Here is a 16,128-nt window from a genome sequence, read left to right on the forward strand (position 1 = left end):
AAACAGACTGAAACTCCTTAAAAACAGAAAACAATATTCACAATAAAACTGTCATGTATTAGATATGTTAAATGTTGTTATATTATGTAGGCCCACTTTGTATAAATATTATCTATATATATATATATATATAATATATATATATATATAGATATATATATATATATATTCTGGATATTTATATATATATACGGGTGAAAAGAAAAGTTTCATAATAATACAAACTCAAGTTATTACTGTTGACAACTTGTTTATTATTATTTTTGTACCATTTGGGTAGACCATAAAATACTGTATGACATAATACTATATTTTACCCAATCAAGCCTTTTTTAACAATACCAAGAAGAAATGTTCATTTTTTACAAGATTTTGTTTTATAAAGAGCTTCTGTAAATTACAAATGTTTTTTTTTTTTTTTTTTAATTATTATTTCTATGTATTTATTGATTTTTTTTTTAAACAATAACTATAAATTATATTCCATTTTAAATGTTTTACAAGGCAAGCAGAATTAGGAACTTCAACCAGCATCCTAAGAATAAAATACATTTCTTCAGTTCGATTTGGTCCACTGCGCTTCTGCAAATTATCTTACATACAAACAAAAAAATACATTATATCCACAGCATTCCTTACTTTATTAAGTTGTACTATATTTAAAAAAAAAGGTCAGCAACAAAATCTATGCCTTCAGAGGTCCTACAAGATCCAGACATTTGCCGTGATTGAAATGTATTCATCTTACTACTGTACATTCATTCCAGATGACTTATTCACATCTAATAAATCAAAAATAGCAAAGGCGCAAGGAAATATGCAAAACCATGAGTCTGCTGTTTAATGCATCAAGATTATATTGTTGATCACTGCAAACATACAGTGTGGAACTGTAATGCATGTATAAGCTAGGCTTCTTTAGTAATGTGGTGGGTCATATGGGTTTCCTGCTTGTTGGGGCTGATTACCTTGTTGGGAAGATTAAAAGAAGAGAAGATACATTCATTTTTGGAGGATTAGTTTAGTTTACTGACTTTGAGCCTGCAGGGCCAGCACAGGTGCAACAAAGAGATATCTAAGTAAACAATAGTCAATTAAAAAACAATACAATTACATGCACAGTTTTAAATAGTTAGGTTCATATCTTAGACTCATATCTCTAACCTCTCAGACAATTGAAACGCAACTTGTATCAGATGATGGGTACTCATGCAAGTTGCAAAGGGACACTGCATTTTCTCTTTTGAAACTCCCTTTCTTGAATCCTGAACTTAAAAAGCACATCTTCCCTCATTTTAACTAGGTTTGAATGGCTACAATTAGTAGCCTTTCAAGAAAGTAGTGCTGTTTGCTACAGTCCTGCATTTTTCGCGGTTTGCGGTTCGGGTCCAAAAAACGTAATTTTCGGGTCAGACTCGGTCTGAATTTGAATCGTCAAAAACGTTTTCTGTCCTTTCAGCGTACACATCTGTAACCCTTTCCCAAATAACATATTAGAAGGTAAATGTATTTTCTGCATCAAAGCAGGAGGCGATTAGGGAGTAGTCAGCTGACTGAGCAGTGTTCTAGGTTTGTATTGCCTCTTGTTTGATATGTCACAAGATCCTTTTATCATGTCTGCTTGGTGATATTAAAAATGCCTGTGGACCAGTTGAAACAAAACCATGTCGGGTTTAAATCATGCAGTGGATAATAGTTTGACAGGTAAACCAGAAGTGTGGCGTTCTTCTGGAATCATAGTGAATGAAAATAATGAACACGTGACGTCATCATGTTTTTGTGTACGACACCCACAAAACTGGTACATCATCTCTGCGAAAGCACAGGTGTAGCTCCCTTTGAACTGGTGGCACGAAAGGAACAGACAGGTATTTTATAGTAAAGTAAGTAGAGATAGATTATATGTTACAATGTTAAAATACATGGAGCACTAGAGAAAGGTGGAGAATGGTAGAGATATCTGTGTGTGAATGTGAGAACGTGGGAGAGTCAGTCGATGCAGGCAGAAGGTAAAGAGCAAACACTTGCGGGTTTGGGTCGGGCTGCAGGTCTTATTAACACCAGAACCACCACCACAGTCATTTTGACGGTCTGAAGTTTTCAAATTTAAATTACTCTGTGTGTCTGAAAGTTATGTGGTTGTTCGTTTATGACTTTTCCTAAATACATGTATTAAATACCCTGTCGGCGTTTGAAAGACACCGGGGAAAATATCAGTAGGAGAGATTTCATCTTGAAGCTAGCCACAGTGCTTCAGCAGAAACATTTTGATAAGAAAACTGCAAAGCTGCAGACTGCAGCTGCTCAACCTGGATTCAATGCTGCACCGACTGACAGACACAAGAGAAAACATAGGTTAGTTTTGTTTTAAATTTTAAAAAAAAATAGTTTTTATAGTTTTCAATGTACATATACCTGTTTACACACTAGTTTCTTTTAAAATGTTTATTTTATTATAGTTCATTTTTTGTAGTGCTTTATGTGGTAAGTTAGAAAAACCCTTTTGTGTTTAATTGTTCATTTAAATACTGTGCAGATGTTTAATATGATGTGCTTGAATAAAACTTTTGAGTTGTATCCGATAATTTGTCTTTCATTTTAATATTGATGTTTTTTAAAATATAAGCATGATAATAACTGACGGCAGCTGTTTTAGGTATGAGTATAACCGTGGCAGTTCTAGTGAAACTTTTTCAAACTGTAGTGTCTCCAGACGTACTTGAACTCCAAATAGAGTTCCCTTGTCTGGTCTTTAAGGGTTAATTGGATAATTTTAATTTTGCATTCCAAATATAATTGTGCTATGCTGAACAGTTTCTATGACTGCAATGATTGCTGTGCAGCATACAAGAGACAACTATGAATATCAAATATCCAGGTGCCTATTTAGGCTTTATATGCAAATAAAAAAATAAAATAGATACTTACCAGAGAGCTGTTTTTGCAGTTGCCTCACTAATGCAGCTGTCTGTTGTTGCTGTTGTGTCTGCTGTAAACCTTGTCTTGAGAACTGCAAAAACAAAGCAAACCCCATGAGCATGTGATAATTATGTTTCCTATAAAGAGAGAGCAAAAGGCAATGAGTGAACCAAAATCACTTTTAGATTACAATGTGTGAAAACTGAATTCTCATAGGAGCTGGGGATAAGCACAGCTCAAGCTCATTTCTTCATGACCACTTGAGATTTTTTGAATGCAGCTTCTTTCAGTTGTTATTTTAACACTGGTAATAACTGGCAATGAATAAAATGCACTTCCGCACCCCACGGACTGCCAGGTTCACTGTTTGTACAGTTCTGCTTGTAAATAATACAAAAAACAAATAAAAATAAAAGCTGAAAGCTGAAATTGAAATACTATATATATATATATATATATATATATATATATATATATATATATATATATATATATATATACACACACACACACACACACACACACACACACACACACACACACACCAATTGCCTGTTCATGTGTACTGCATACTAGAAAGTGCAATGATGCAAAAATCCTCCAGAAATTAATTGACAATGCAGCTCTTGTGAATATTTTTAACAAACTAACATCAGATTTGTCCATTTGCTTTCCCAAAACTGCTGTTGGAAATGTGAGGACACGATGTATCTTGATTTAAAAAATATTTTACAAAGAAATTAAAATGCTTTCTGTCGCTGTGTTGAGTAAATATGCCACTTTATTGCTATAGTCTGTTATTATTAATAATAATAACTGTCTAATGATGTCAATACACGCTATATAACTGAACTTTATTTTAGCTCTAGGTCAGTGGGCCCGAAAAGTATATTTAAAGATATGGGCAAATATGTCCAACATGAGCCTTAATATCATCCATCTCTCAAAAACAACTCTGTCAAAAGCAGTTACTTTTCAGCACGCACACGTGATGTATCAGAATGCTTTCCCTTCTGATAATGTCGGGGGATCGGTGAAGTCTACTACCACTTTGGGACACAGCCGTTAATGATGTGAGCAGGAGCAGGAGCAGTTCTGGGTTTTCAAAGTCACCTTTTCATGGGAGAGCAAGCTACCAGGAGTGAGATAGGCTGTGGTTTGTTTATTTTCTATCCAGCTGAAAGAAGCTGTTACTTAGAGCCTTAAAGAAATGTTACACTTTGTTGCGATTAACGGGTATGTCTTGTCAGAGCTCCCCATATCGTTTATTTTTCTTTCAAAAATGCATTTAAGTGAGATTACCCATGCATATATGACAAGGGCCAGCAGCTTTTGTGGTTTCTGTCTTAAAGGCCCCAAAATGATTTTTATTAACCAGGTACCTGAGGTGATTTTCTTCATTGCTATTTGAGTTAATATTGTTGTTGTTCATTGTTTCTTTTTTAAATGTGTCGAATTCTGACTATTGCAGAAGTAGCTTACTTATTTTAGATTATGTTGTTTATTACGCTATGTACTATTAGTTTATTTTATGATTCTCACTGACAATAACAACTTACATGAAACAACCTTTTAATCAACCCCGCATATTACACAAATATTGTATTCACACACAGCAGAGAAATAAATACAGGCAGTCAGTTTAACCCCAAAAACTACTACTGTATGTTGAGAAAATGTTTTGCTCACAGCCTCATCTGTTTCATAATCCTCTGCACTTTCTAAATGTCACATTGAGTTAGTAGATACCACATGTCTCCTAGTCAGTCGGACACAAGAGGGAGATTCATCTTTTACTCACTGCACTCAATGCGTGGCCTCCACAGTCCCTGCCAACAGTGCCGTGTGTCATGTATCAAAGGTTTGAAACATTCTTCCTTAACATTCCTCTGCTCAATCATAAACTCTGAGTTAGAACTAGACTAATGTTTTGCCAACTGAAGACATTGAAAAAGGCATTCAACTTAAAAAAAAACAGTTTTGGGGGACATTAATATTGATCTTGAAATGAAATTGTTGTCATTCAGGCAGTCCTGTAAAATACTTAATCAGTAGTATGTGATCAATTTAACCAAACAAAACATCTATTGTGTTAGTGACGTATGTTTACACCCGAAGAAACGTGTTCATAATCCATATGAAAATGTGACTCCATAGCATACCACTTGTGTTTTTATAAATGTAAGGTTCTCTGCATGAAACAAAGATTACTTTACTAAAAGGCTTTCATTTAATGGTGGTAGACAATTATTTTCAATAGACACATTCCTCAAAAAAAAAAAACAGCAAGCTGAGCCTACTGGAAATAGATCATGTTATGCAAAAAAATTATATATATCAGTAGCTGGCAGGTCAGTAAAAAAAAAAAATAATAATTCCCAAACATGTGCATGTTTCCGGAGTCTTGGGGAACTAAAGAAGCCAAACAGGAAAGAAATGCAGGTCCTTTCTACATTTTTTTCCAATGGGATATGCAGTTCCCGCTCCAGATAGTATTTTTCTTCATTTAAGTCAAACCAGGTGAATAAGCCAAAACCATTCCGATTTTACTGATAACTTCAAAGTGTGGGTTGCCCATTGTGTACGAGAAGTTGCAGTCAAAACACGAGGGTTCCAGGGAAAGCTAAACACTGTAGTACAATATTTACAGTATCGGTTTTGTGATACATAAAAGACAGTGAAACTTTTGTTAAATGTTGCTTAGTACTTTTCTTATGCTAAAGTACTTTTTTAAATGACTGATTTACTGCAGCTGAGTTAATTTTTAATAGAGGAGTAAATTATCTTACTTAATCTATCACCCTGGGTTAGGGTCCTTTTCATATAGCTATGCTATCCTATTCTGCTACAGAAGTTTGTTACCAGAACTACTGTCGTATTTAGCAATGCTCTCTCAATTGCATTGTCGTTGATCCTCACAATGATGAGGGCTTACCAGAAACCTGCCCGTTACTTAGGGTGGCAGTTTTAGACAGCTTGGACTTGGATTACCTTATGAAAGCAAATCTTATTATATTAAGCCTCGCAGTACTGAGGTTGCGACAAACTGCATAATTGTGGGCTAGTAAATTACAATTTGAAAAACACCTTTCTAGTAAAGATGAATCAATTCTTAGGAAACGTTAAAAAAAAAAAATGCTAACCTCACCATAATCTGCCTTAAATATAAATTATTTTCCACTGTTTTGTGCAATTCTAATGTAAGAGTTGAAATGTGTAAATATTGCAATGTTCAATGTCTAGCCAGGTCTGCAGTTTCTGAGTGGAAAAGCTGAGCGCAGGAAATTCCAGGGCAAACACAGGAAACCAGCTCCAAACCTCCTACCTATGCACTCTTTTGTATTGTGTAATAATTAATGTTAGCATTTAACAGCTGTTTGTGGCAGATGTTAGAACAGAATGATTTTAAAAGACACAGAGAAAAAGTATTTTTCACACAGAATTATTGTTAATGAAATCATTTAAAATAATATACATGCTTTTTTTTTTTTGTTCCCTTCTTTTGAATGCTGCAAGTCTGAGCCTTGTTTGAGGAATTCCCTTTGAAATTATCATCATCAATGTCACACTTACATAACGTCCACTGGGGATAGGAAAGTTCAGACGTTCAGCTTATAGTAAATTTGTAGTAATCAAACTGCAGACTGTCAGAATGTGTTCAATGCACAACAGTCCAGGTTTAAATTATTTGTAATAAATGCATTTTTTTTAAAATGCAGCAGCATATAAAAGAGCAAATTCCACTGTTTACAGTGAGATAAAATATTCATGTTATTTAGGGTTAGATGGTCGAAAGATTCTATTTTAGTACAGTAATATAAAGTAGGTGAATGCTGTCACAGCAAATGAAACAGACAATTGTATAAACAAATAACTACAGTTTTTTGTTTGTTTGTTTTTTTTCCATGAAATAAACAGGACATTAAATAAATGTTCATTCAAATTATGAAAAAAAAAATATCAGGAAGCAATGACCTGGCTATATATGAAGCAGTCTGTTACAGAATTATGAACATTCTTTGACAAGGCAAGAGACCATGACACATTTCATCATGCATTAGTTTGCAAAAGACAAATAACCTAGTACAGTGTATCAAATAAGTAATTGGATCTATGGGGAATATTAACAGTACTGGACTACAAACCTTCATACAGCATGAAGTGGTGTTAAAAGAATTCAAGCCATTAAAAAAATAAATGATGTTTATAACATTTAAATTCCTGTGCTTTTTGAGTAAATTAACCCCCTTTTTGTTCAAATTTGTTTGATACTGAATAATTGTTTCCCAATTAAAAAAAAAAAAAATCAAATAACAAAAATTGTGAAGCTACAGTTACTAAAAGAGGCTTAATAAATTCAGTAACTTTGAATAAGAATTCAAGTCGAAACAGTTTATTTTTTATATATCACTATTGAATGTTTAATAGTCATGGATGATAATTGTAAAGTGGAGATTACAATATGGGCATGATTTTATCAATTTTTGTTCAAGAACTCATCAACCTTGCAACTACACACAAGGGCCACTTTACGCATCTACTTGATATAGCCTTGGGAACCATCTCCACATTCCAATACTGTCTTAGCAGGAACTCATATTTAAAACATGTTACACTCATATCATAACATTACAGAGACAAACCTCCGTTCTAGTTTGGCCTCCCTTTGAGGCTGTTGACTTGGATGCCAAATGGTGCCAACAGTGAAAGTGAATTATTAATGTGTGTCCAATATGCTCAGGGTATTGCAGAATGCATTTCACAAACACTTTGAAAATAACAACCCAAATGGAATGGGATCTCTGTGACCCAGAAGTCAAAGAGTCCCTATCCCAATTTAAATGCACTGGATCACTCCTCACACTGACAGAGTGGTGACTCATTATTTAGGAATATTTGTTTACCAAATGTGGCTGGGGTTGCATCGCTTGGATTCCCATTGCTTGTGGACTCTGCTGTTGATGCTGCAGCTGAAATACATGAACATGAAATAGCTTTAGGGTAACATTGCAATTATGCATGACAGAGAAAGCAGGTATTTAAAACAAAAATATAAAACAATATCAGAAACACAGGTTTTTCAAAATTGGAACTATATGAAAAACTTAGTATGTAAGCATTGAAATATGCATTTGGGTATCTAGGTGTCTGGGATTAAAGCAGGTGCTAACTCTAACCTGTCTCTGCTGTCTGATCTGCTGTTGCCTTTGTCTTATCTGTTCCTGAGACATCTGCACAGATCCAGGGTTCACATGTGGAGCTGCTGGAGTCATGGAATCCAATCCTGCTCCAATACCAGAGTCCTGCTGCAGAGGTTGATAGGCAAGCCTGGGACAGAGGAATACACAGCAGTCAATGCTACTTGGGGCCACAGACTAAAATGTGTGTGACTGACCACTTGCAATTAAAACTGTTTACACAAATGGGTAGGAATCCTAAAACAAGGTGATGGGACTAGCTGGCAATCTGTCCCAACAGAAGGGATGTGAGCCACTGTTAAAGTAAAAAAAAAATGCTGGTGGAACATCTCTACGTCACTCATTTATATAGCATTCTGTTGCTCCCACTCCTAAATTATAAGAAATGTTCAGGATTTCTGTAAAACATTTTTCGTGATGCAACAGACTTGGTGTCTAAGTAAATGTCATGTCTCTGTGTCATGATATTGCTACTTAAACTTTAAACAAGACTACTAGGTGCTTAAAGCAGTGCTTTTATTACAACTAACCTCTGAGTGAATGGGAGGGATGCTGGGAAGGCTGCACCTTGTTGGTGGATGTAGCCACTCGGGTGCTGCTGAATCTGCCGAAGCTGGTCCAGCAGAGCTGGGTTGGAGTGTACAATCTGGTATGCTCTGGCGTTGTAATTTGGAGACAGCCCTCCATGGCTAGCCTGCTGCTGGAGAGGCATGTGGGTGCTGTACGTTGTGTATCCATGAGAAATATTCTGTAGGAGGCAGGTTGGAAGGCCGTCACTGTTAGTCCATATACTATACCATATCAATTTTAGTACAGTAGCGGTACCTACTATACAACTTACTATATTTACAATACAGAACAGAAAGACATCTTATTAGCAATATTTAAGTTTCCGTACACAGTCTTAAAGAAAGAAAACTCAATGTACACTGCTGTGCAAAAGTCTTAGACATGTTGTGTTTTTCTACTCTGATGCATTATGAGCATCAACAAATTACTGAAAGCCTCCACTAGTGTTTTCTACTATTATAACAACCTTGACTTGTATAAAGAAGGAAAAACATTAAGAGTGAAATAACTTGCATCACTGGATTTTCAAGGTGTGGTAACCGAAGCATAATCAACAAGTACAGAGAAACACCATCTGTAACTGACAAACCCAGGACTGGAAGACCCAAAAAGCTTTCTAACAAGGATGAGCAGAACTTGAAAATAATATCCTTCAGGAACAGAAAGAAGACAGGCGTTGGATTGACAACAGAACTGGCAGAAGGCACAGGTGTCGTCCACAAATCAACAGTACAAAGGTTACTCTTGAAATCAGGACTTACAGGATGTGTTGCAGTAAGAATACCTCTGTTAAGAAAGGGGAACATGACTAAAAGGCTAAAATATGCACAAGAACACAGAAATTGGACTGTGGAAGAATGGTCAAAGGTGCTTTGGACTGTTGAGGGATGGACAATGACACCTGTGCCTTCTACCAGTTCTGTTTTCAATTCAACGCTTGTCTTCAATCCTTATTAGACAGCTTTTGGGGTCTTCCAGTCTTGGGTTTATCAATTACAGATGATATTTCTCTGTACTTTTTGATTATGCTTCGGATACCACACCTTGAAAATCGAATGATGCGAGCTACTTCACTCAATGTTTTTCCTTCTTTATGCCAAGGTTGTTATAATAGTAGAAAACACTAGTGGAGGCTTTGAGTAAATTGTTGTTGCTAATAATGCATTAGAGTAGAAGGATGCCCAGCAGTGAATGTTGCTGGGCCAGAAAAAATAAAAATAAAAATACCATGCCCATCTCCAAATTTGTGGGTGTGTCCAGTGAATAATGAACAACATGCCGATGTGATGTTATTATTTCCTAATGGTGTCCTCCACCTTCTCTTCCCCTCGTTTCTCTTTGATATATCTTAAATCATTCCCTTCACCCTGCAGGGAATTATTACCTGCATCAGTGTGAATTGGTACCACCATTAACAAGCTGATTAAACGGCAGCTCTGCTTCTAAGCTGAGTTCACTTTATTACTTGCCTGCGGCTGCTGCATTCCAGGGAACTGGTGAAGCTGGGTAGGAGGCCGTACCTGCTGAGTATAGAGGGCTGCCTGATCCACCGTCTGGCCCTGAACACACAATTGCAGAGAAGCATAAAATACAAACAGAGGGGCAGCTTTGTCAGCCGAGCTCAGCAACAAACAGCAGCAGCTCAGGCAGTAGAAAGGAAGGTACTGTGAGTTAATGAAAAAAGAAATGCTTGATTCTAAAGGAATCTATTGTAATATAACAGCTTTGGTTCTTTTAGGTTTCAAACACAGACTTTCTAGAGCTGCACAGTTCAAAGCTGTCTATAATGTTTACAGCTTTACATAAATAGAAGTGTTACTAATTTGTAGAACAGCAGTCCAGATTTTCTTTTTTCATGTTACCTAATCTTAGCTGAGGTCAGCAACAGGAAGCTAAACAAAGCTACAAATTCCTTGGAAAACTTCATACTGTAACTTTCCACAATTAAAAAACAGAATGAGGCCCAGTAGGCAGCCCATTGAAGACTGAACTTGTAAATGCATGAATTCAAACTACTGCCTGAGCAGCAGGGCATAGGTCCAGACAGGTGTTACAAGAACCTTGAACAAAGAGCAGCTGGCTTGGTCATCACAGCGTAGCCATACCCTGGGCAGCAAACAAACCCTAAGCAAATTCCAAGACTGTGAGCAACAGTTCCACTACTTCCTACAGAAACTTGGTGATCAATATCATTGGGTTTTCAGCAAGCACTTGTTAAGTCGTGCACGCAGCACACGGTTTAATGGCTGAGAGTCAGACGTTTGTTGCATGCACACTGTGTCTAGCTCCGGGATGCATGCCATACAGTGTGTTTTTAGAAGGGGGACTAAATGAGTACTTTATCTTGTTTTTACTTTGTGCCATTACAAAAACAGTTGAATTAGGAACCCATGTGGTGTTTGCACTCATCAGTCTGAGGGCTTGGTTCAGATCTGATCAGGTCCAAGTCAGTTGTAAATGATTACCTGACAGCTGTGCAGGTGTTATATTCAATAGGATCAAATAGTATCATAGTATCAGGTGTGTGAACCTAACAGAGCTCTTAACTCCAATGCAGAACAGGAGATTGTTGAATACCAGGGGAACAAATCAGCATCTCTTGAGAGAAAGATGTTTTGTAATCAGTGTTTGAGATATTCAGTGGAACAGCGAGGGGATGCCTGGAGCTTTATACACCCACCCTTTTCCATTAATGGACGTCTGTCTTCAGTACAAACAACTGCCCACAATTTAATTCATTCCTGTTTTGTTATACATAAAAGGCTTTCTAATCCCCCCGACCCACATAACTGTAGGATAATTATAATACAAAGAAAGACGGCATTGCTTAGTCAATACATACAAAGGGATTCAAATGGTAATGCATCTGAATAAAACATTAAATTCATGTCACTGCACACAATTGACTTGTCTGAGTGATAGTGGAATGGAAGGTGAAGCAAACAGTTTAGCAGCAACCAGTGATTTCTTATGTACTGTTCTATATGTCTAACGCCAGATAATTATGTGACGAGCCATGTTGAGAGTCAAACAAGAAGCAGCTGGGTCTTGCAAACTTGTTATTAAGAGTGAAGTGTGAATTATTAAACAGAGAGCAGTGATGAGAATGATCTGCAGTTGGTTTACCATTATGTTGGTAAAGTCATCTAGGAAGGATACAGCAGTGCTACAGGAGTCCTGGAGAGAAAGGGGTAAGGCAAAAAAAGGGCAGACAGCATCAATGGAAATGGCATTAGTCACGGAAAACATGAACAGGCTTGTTAATACCAGCTTGCATTACAACCACTTCACCAGTTAGAACTCACAATTATAAAATGTAAAATCACTGCTGCTCAAATGAATCAACATGTAGGGGTGGGGAGGTATAACTCCAGCTTTGTATATAATCAGTCTAAATTCGACAATAAAAGTAATTTTACCTTAGCTGATACAGAACTCACCGAATGAACCTGAGTATACCTCTTATAACAAATTTCCATGCAAAGTTTGATCCAACTTGTACAAACAGCATGATGCCTTTGTTGATTCTCCATTCTCAATTTTAATCGGCTTTATTGCTTCTGAGCAATTCTTAGTAATCAAGCTTCCAGCCAATCAGGTTGAACCATACTTTGGACATAGCCATTACAGGACAAGCTTCACTTTTGCTTTCCCAAAAATACATTATCTGAATTCTGCTGAAGCGCATACTTCTAAAAGCAACAAAATGGGGCAATAAATTAATTGAAAGTAATACAATACAAGTCTGGCTAAATACAGTAGCAGAGTGTGGATACTGGAAAAGGCACTAATGAAACAGTTCTTTATCATCTTACCTTAAGAACAACTAATTCCATTTAAGCAATTGAAAAAACATGAGCATGGGACAGTTGTACTGTATTTAAAGTGTGTTTTTAAAACAGTTTTACCACGTTTCTGGGCAAAGACTCAAATGTAGATTTCCTTTAAATCTAAAACAGAACTTTAAAAGAAGGTATATCATGAACAATATATGGAATATGAATTCCCATGTCTGGGGAAACATGCAAAAACAATATAGAGTGAATCTACAGTATACAGTGCCTATAGAAAGTCTACACCCCCTTTCAGAATGTTCTCCTTTTGTTGCCTTATAGCCCATTAAAATAATTATTATTATTATTATTATTATTATTATTATTATTATTATTATTATTATTATTATTATTATTATTATTATTATTATTATTATTATTATTATTTATCTACACATCCTACCCCACAACTTTCTAGTGAAAAAAATATTCTAGAAATTTGTAGAAATTAAGAATAGAAACTGAAATAGCTTGGTTGGATAAGTGTCCACCCCCCTTGTAATAGCAATCCTAAATTAGCTCAGGTGTAACCAATTGCCTTCAAAATCACACACCAAGTTAAGTGTCCTCCACCTGTGTTAAATTGTTATGGGGATGTTTCTCATCGGCAGGGACTGGGGAACTTGGCAGGACAGAAGGGAAAATGAATGGAGAAAAGTACAGAGAAGTCCTTGAGGAAAACCCGCTGCCCTCTGCAAGAAAGCTGAAATTGGGACAGAAGCTCACCTTTGAGCATGGCAATGACCCAAAGCACACAGCCAAAGCTACACTGGAGTGGCTAAGGAACAAAAAGGTAAATGTCCTTGAGTGGCCCAATCAGAGCCCCAAAACCTAAATGCAATCGAATATTTGTGGCATGACTTGAAGATTGCTGTCCATCAACACTCCCCAAGGAACTTGACACAGCTTGAACTGTTTGTAAAGAAGAATGGTCAAATATTGCCAAATCTAGGTGTGCAAATCTGGTAGAGACCTATCCCAACAGACGCACAGCTGCAATTGCTGCCAAAGGTGCTTCTACCAACTATTAACTCAGGGGGGTGGAGACTTATCCAAGTTTATGATCTTTCAGTTTTGTAATTTTAATATTCAGTTTTTTTCTCAATAAAACTGTTTTCCCCTTAACAGTGTGGGGTATGGTGTGTAGATAAGTGGAAAAAAAATCCTCATTTAAATGCATGAAACTCTGAGACAACAAAATGTGAAAACTAAGTTCAAGGGGGTGCAGACTTTCTATAGGCACTGTATTGCTTGTGTTTGAAGTTTTATTCCTGACGCACAAGTGAAAGATCTACATTCCATATGCATTATATACCGTAGATGCAAACAATTTTTTTGGTGACATTTTTTTTTAGTTTCATTGTAAGTTTAGAGCTATAACAATTTCACCAGGTAAAATCCTTTTCAAATGTTTCACTTTGTGGATGCTGTACCAGTAACAAAACAAAGTGCTTCACTGAGGTTTACATGCTATAGCAGTCAATCAAAGTCAGAAATGTATTGACACCACTGCATATGGCGTACATAGCTGTGTAACTTGAAGCTTTAACAACATGGGCCCAAACTGGAATGCTTGTTATTTGCCCTCTTGATTGTGAGCCAATCAAAACACTGGATCACCGCGATGTTGCTGTTAAAACTTGTCATCATGTCATTCACTTGTCTAGCATGAAAAATATTTCCCAGCAATTTTAAATTTCAAAGCATTGCTCTTCCAAGACCATATGCAAAAGGTATTGTACAGCAGCTACTCATATTTCCTGATTCCATAATGTTACTGTTAATAGAAGCATTCTTGAGTTGTGGTGATGAGCAAGTGTCCATTAGCCTGTGTTGCTGAGTTTAATTTCATTCTGCTTCTTAAATTGTGTCATAATGCTATTCTAGGTTTAAATATGTTCCTTACAGTAGGTACATGATCAAGAAACTCCTGCTGTGGGATCTGTGCAATAGCGTAGGGTGTCACAAGTGTGTACTGTGGCACTTGGAACAGAGCTCATCATAGTGCAGTGGAACCGTTCAGTAAGAACACTCTGACGCAAAAGGCGCTTTATTCTTAGTGCTGGGACCTTTGTGCGTTTTCGAGGAACATATTTGTTTTGAGCTGGTTCTTCATTGAAACATCCTGAAACCGAATCTCAATGCATATTCCTTCCTGATAAGCTGTATTAAACACTGTCTGGTAAGCAATACTGAGAGCACACAAGCTGGATTTCAATGATATGTTACGCTCATGTCTAACTTACTTATAGCAAATCAATCAAGATGTGCTGGACAAAAATATTGGTAAAACATACACTGTTTACCTTAACCATTTCTAAAGCCATCATCACTTTCTGTGCATTTACATTGGCACCGACTAACTTAGCTTTTCAAAAAGTATTAAATCAAATATGCAAAAGGGAAAAAAGACACTCTGGCCATAAAAACCTAAAGTGGAAAAGCAGAATTGTATCCCTTTACTCCATTTTCAAGCACACTACTGTCTGCTTTCAGAGACTGCAAAGCTAAACAGATCCTGTATCAGATTACCTAATGACCCTAGTTTCCTACGGCGTTTCATGTCTTTTTTTCATGTACGGGGGTAGGGTTATTCTAGAGTACATAAAACCTAGCAGATGTAGCACATGGCAAATTTTGCACACATTTCTTTAAAATATGTGCTTGAAAGTTGCCTGAAGGCCAGTAAATATAAATCCCTTTTTTATGTCTAATTATTAATGACATGCTCCAACAAAACTGCTTGTGAGGACTATGATCATATAATCTTTTTTTTAATATTTAAAAACGGATGTCCATTTCTGCACTTTATGTAAGTGTCATGTTTTTCTTTTAGTTGAGTCCAGGCCAACCTAAACACAACAATACATTTCATAAATACTTGTCTTGAATAGGCTTTGGGACCTTACACCACATTGTATAGTTTTTAATTGTGTCCATATAAATGATGGAATGTAATTGTGGCCCTCGGAAGCCTGTGTGAAAGACAAACCTGCTGGAAGGGCCTGGGCTGTGCTTGCTGGTGGAGCAGCCTCTGTTGCTGTTGCTGCTGCAGCAGTTTCATCTGAAGCAGCTGCTGTTGAGGGGAGATGGTGGGCAGGGAAGGTGGCTGCATCATGGAGCTTGAGCGGCGCTGCAGCATGTTGGTCAGGGCTAGTTTGGTGTTTGTTGGAGGGAACTGGCTAGCAGAATCTAGTCTGGGGACGCCTAGAAAAACAGATCACAGCGTATTCAGGGCCACAATACAAAGCACATCCTGCAGAGCCGTACAATGGCCTAGTTTACTGGCACAGGGGGTTGTTTCAATGCAAACAGAGGGAAAATAAAATATTTGTTCTGTTTTTTAAGATTTCCAGAAAGGTCGACATCAACATGATATCAAACAACAACTGTTCATTGCTACTGTATTTTTAGGACCAGGACCAGGAAATGAGGGCTCCATATATTAATTTTAAATATTTCACAGGATACACTCTGGAGATGGTAGATCCTGCTTCCAGCAGTGCTTTGGAAACGTAAACTCCAGAACAGTAATAAATACGACTGGGCAAAAAAAAAAAAAACTCAAATTATTCAAAGGGAATGCAGGCAGCTACCTCAAGCCACCT

At 36.9% G+C, this 16,128-nt stretch overlaps 1 protein-coding gene across 14 annotated transcripts in view; it reads right to left on the reverse strand.

The window, feature by feature from the left end:
* Nucleotides 1-456: 456 nt before the first annotated feature.
* The window catches only part of LOC121322859 (mediator of RNA polymerase II transcription subunit 12-like protein), a 119,512-nt gene continuing 103,840 nt past the window's right edge, over nt 457-16,128 (reverse strand). For 10 of the 14 annotated variants that reach the window (XM_041263297.1, XM_041263293.1, XM_041263292.1 and 7 more), the window contains 8 exons: nt 15,513-15,727; nt 11,814-11,864; nt 10,157-10,246; nt 8,648-8,865; nt 8,097-8,247; nt 7,824-7,889; nt 2,929-3,010; nt 457-968 (listed from right to left, as the gene is read on the reverse strand). In XM_041263297.1, the coding sequence (XP_041119231.1) occupies nt 919-968; nt 2,929-3,010; nt 7,824-7,889; nt 8,097-8,247; nt 8,648-8,865; nt 10,157-10,246; nt 11,814-11,864; nt 15,513-15,727 (923 nt within the window). In that variant the 3' untranslated portion in view covers nt 457-918. The remainder of the gene's footprint in view (nt 969-2,928; nt 3,011-7,823; nt 7,890-8,096; nt 8,248-8,647; nt 8,866-10,156; nt 10,247-11,813; nt 11,865-15,512; nt 15,728-16,128) is intronic. The other 4 variants (XM_041263296.1, XM_041263295.1, XM_041263291.1 and 1 more) reach the window with 1 other exon arrangement.

This window comes from Polyodon spathula, chromosome 11, assembly GCF_017654505.1.
Source record: "Polyodon spathula isolate WHYD16114869_AA chromosome 11, ASM1765450v1, whole genome shotgun sequence".
NCBI lineage: Eukaryota > Metazoa > Chordata > Actinopteri > Acipenseriformes > Polyodontidae > Polyodon > Polyodon spathula.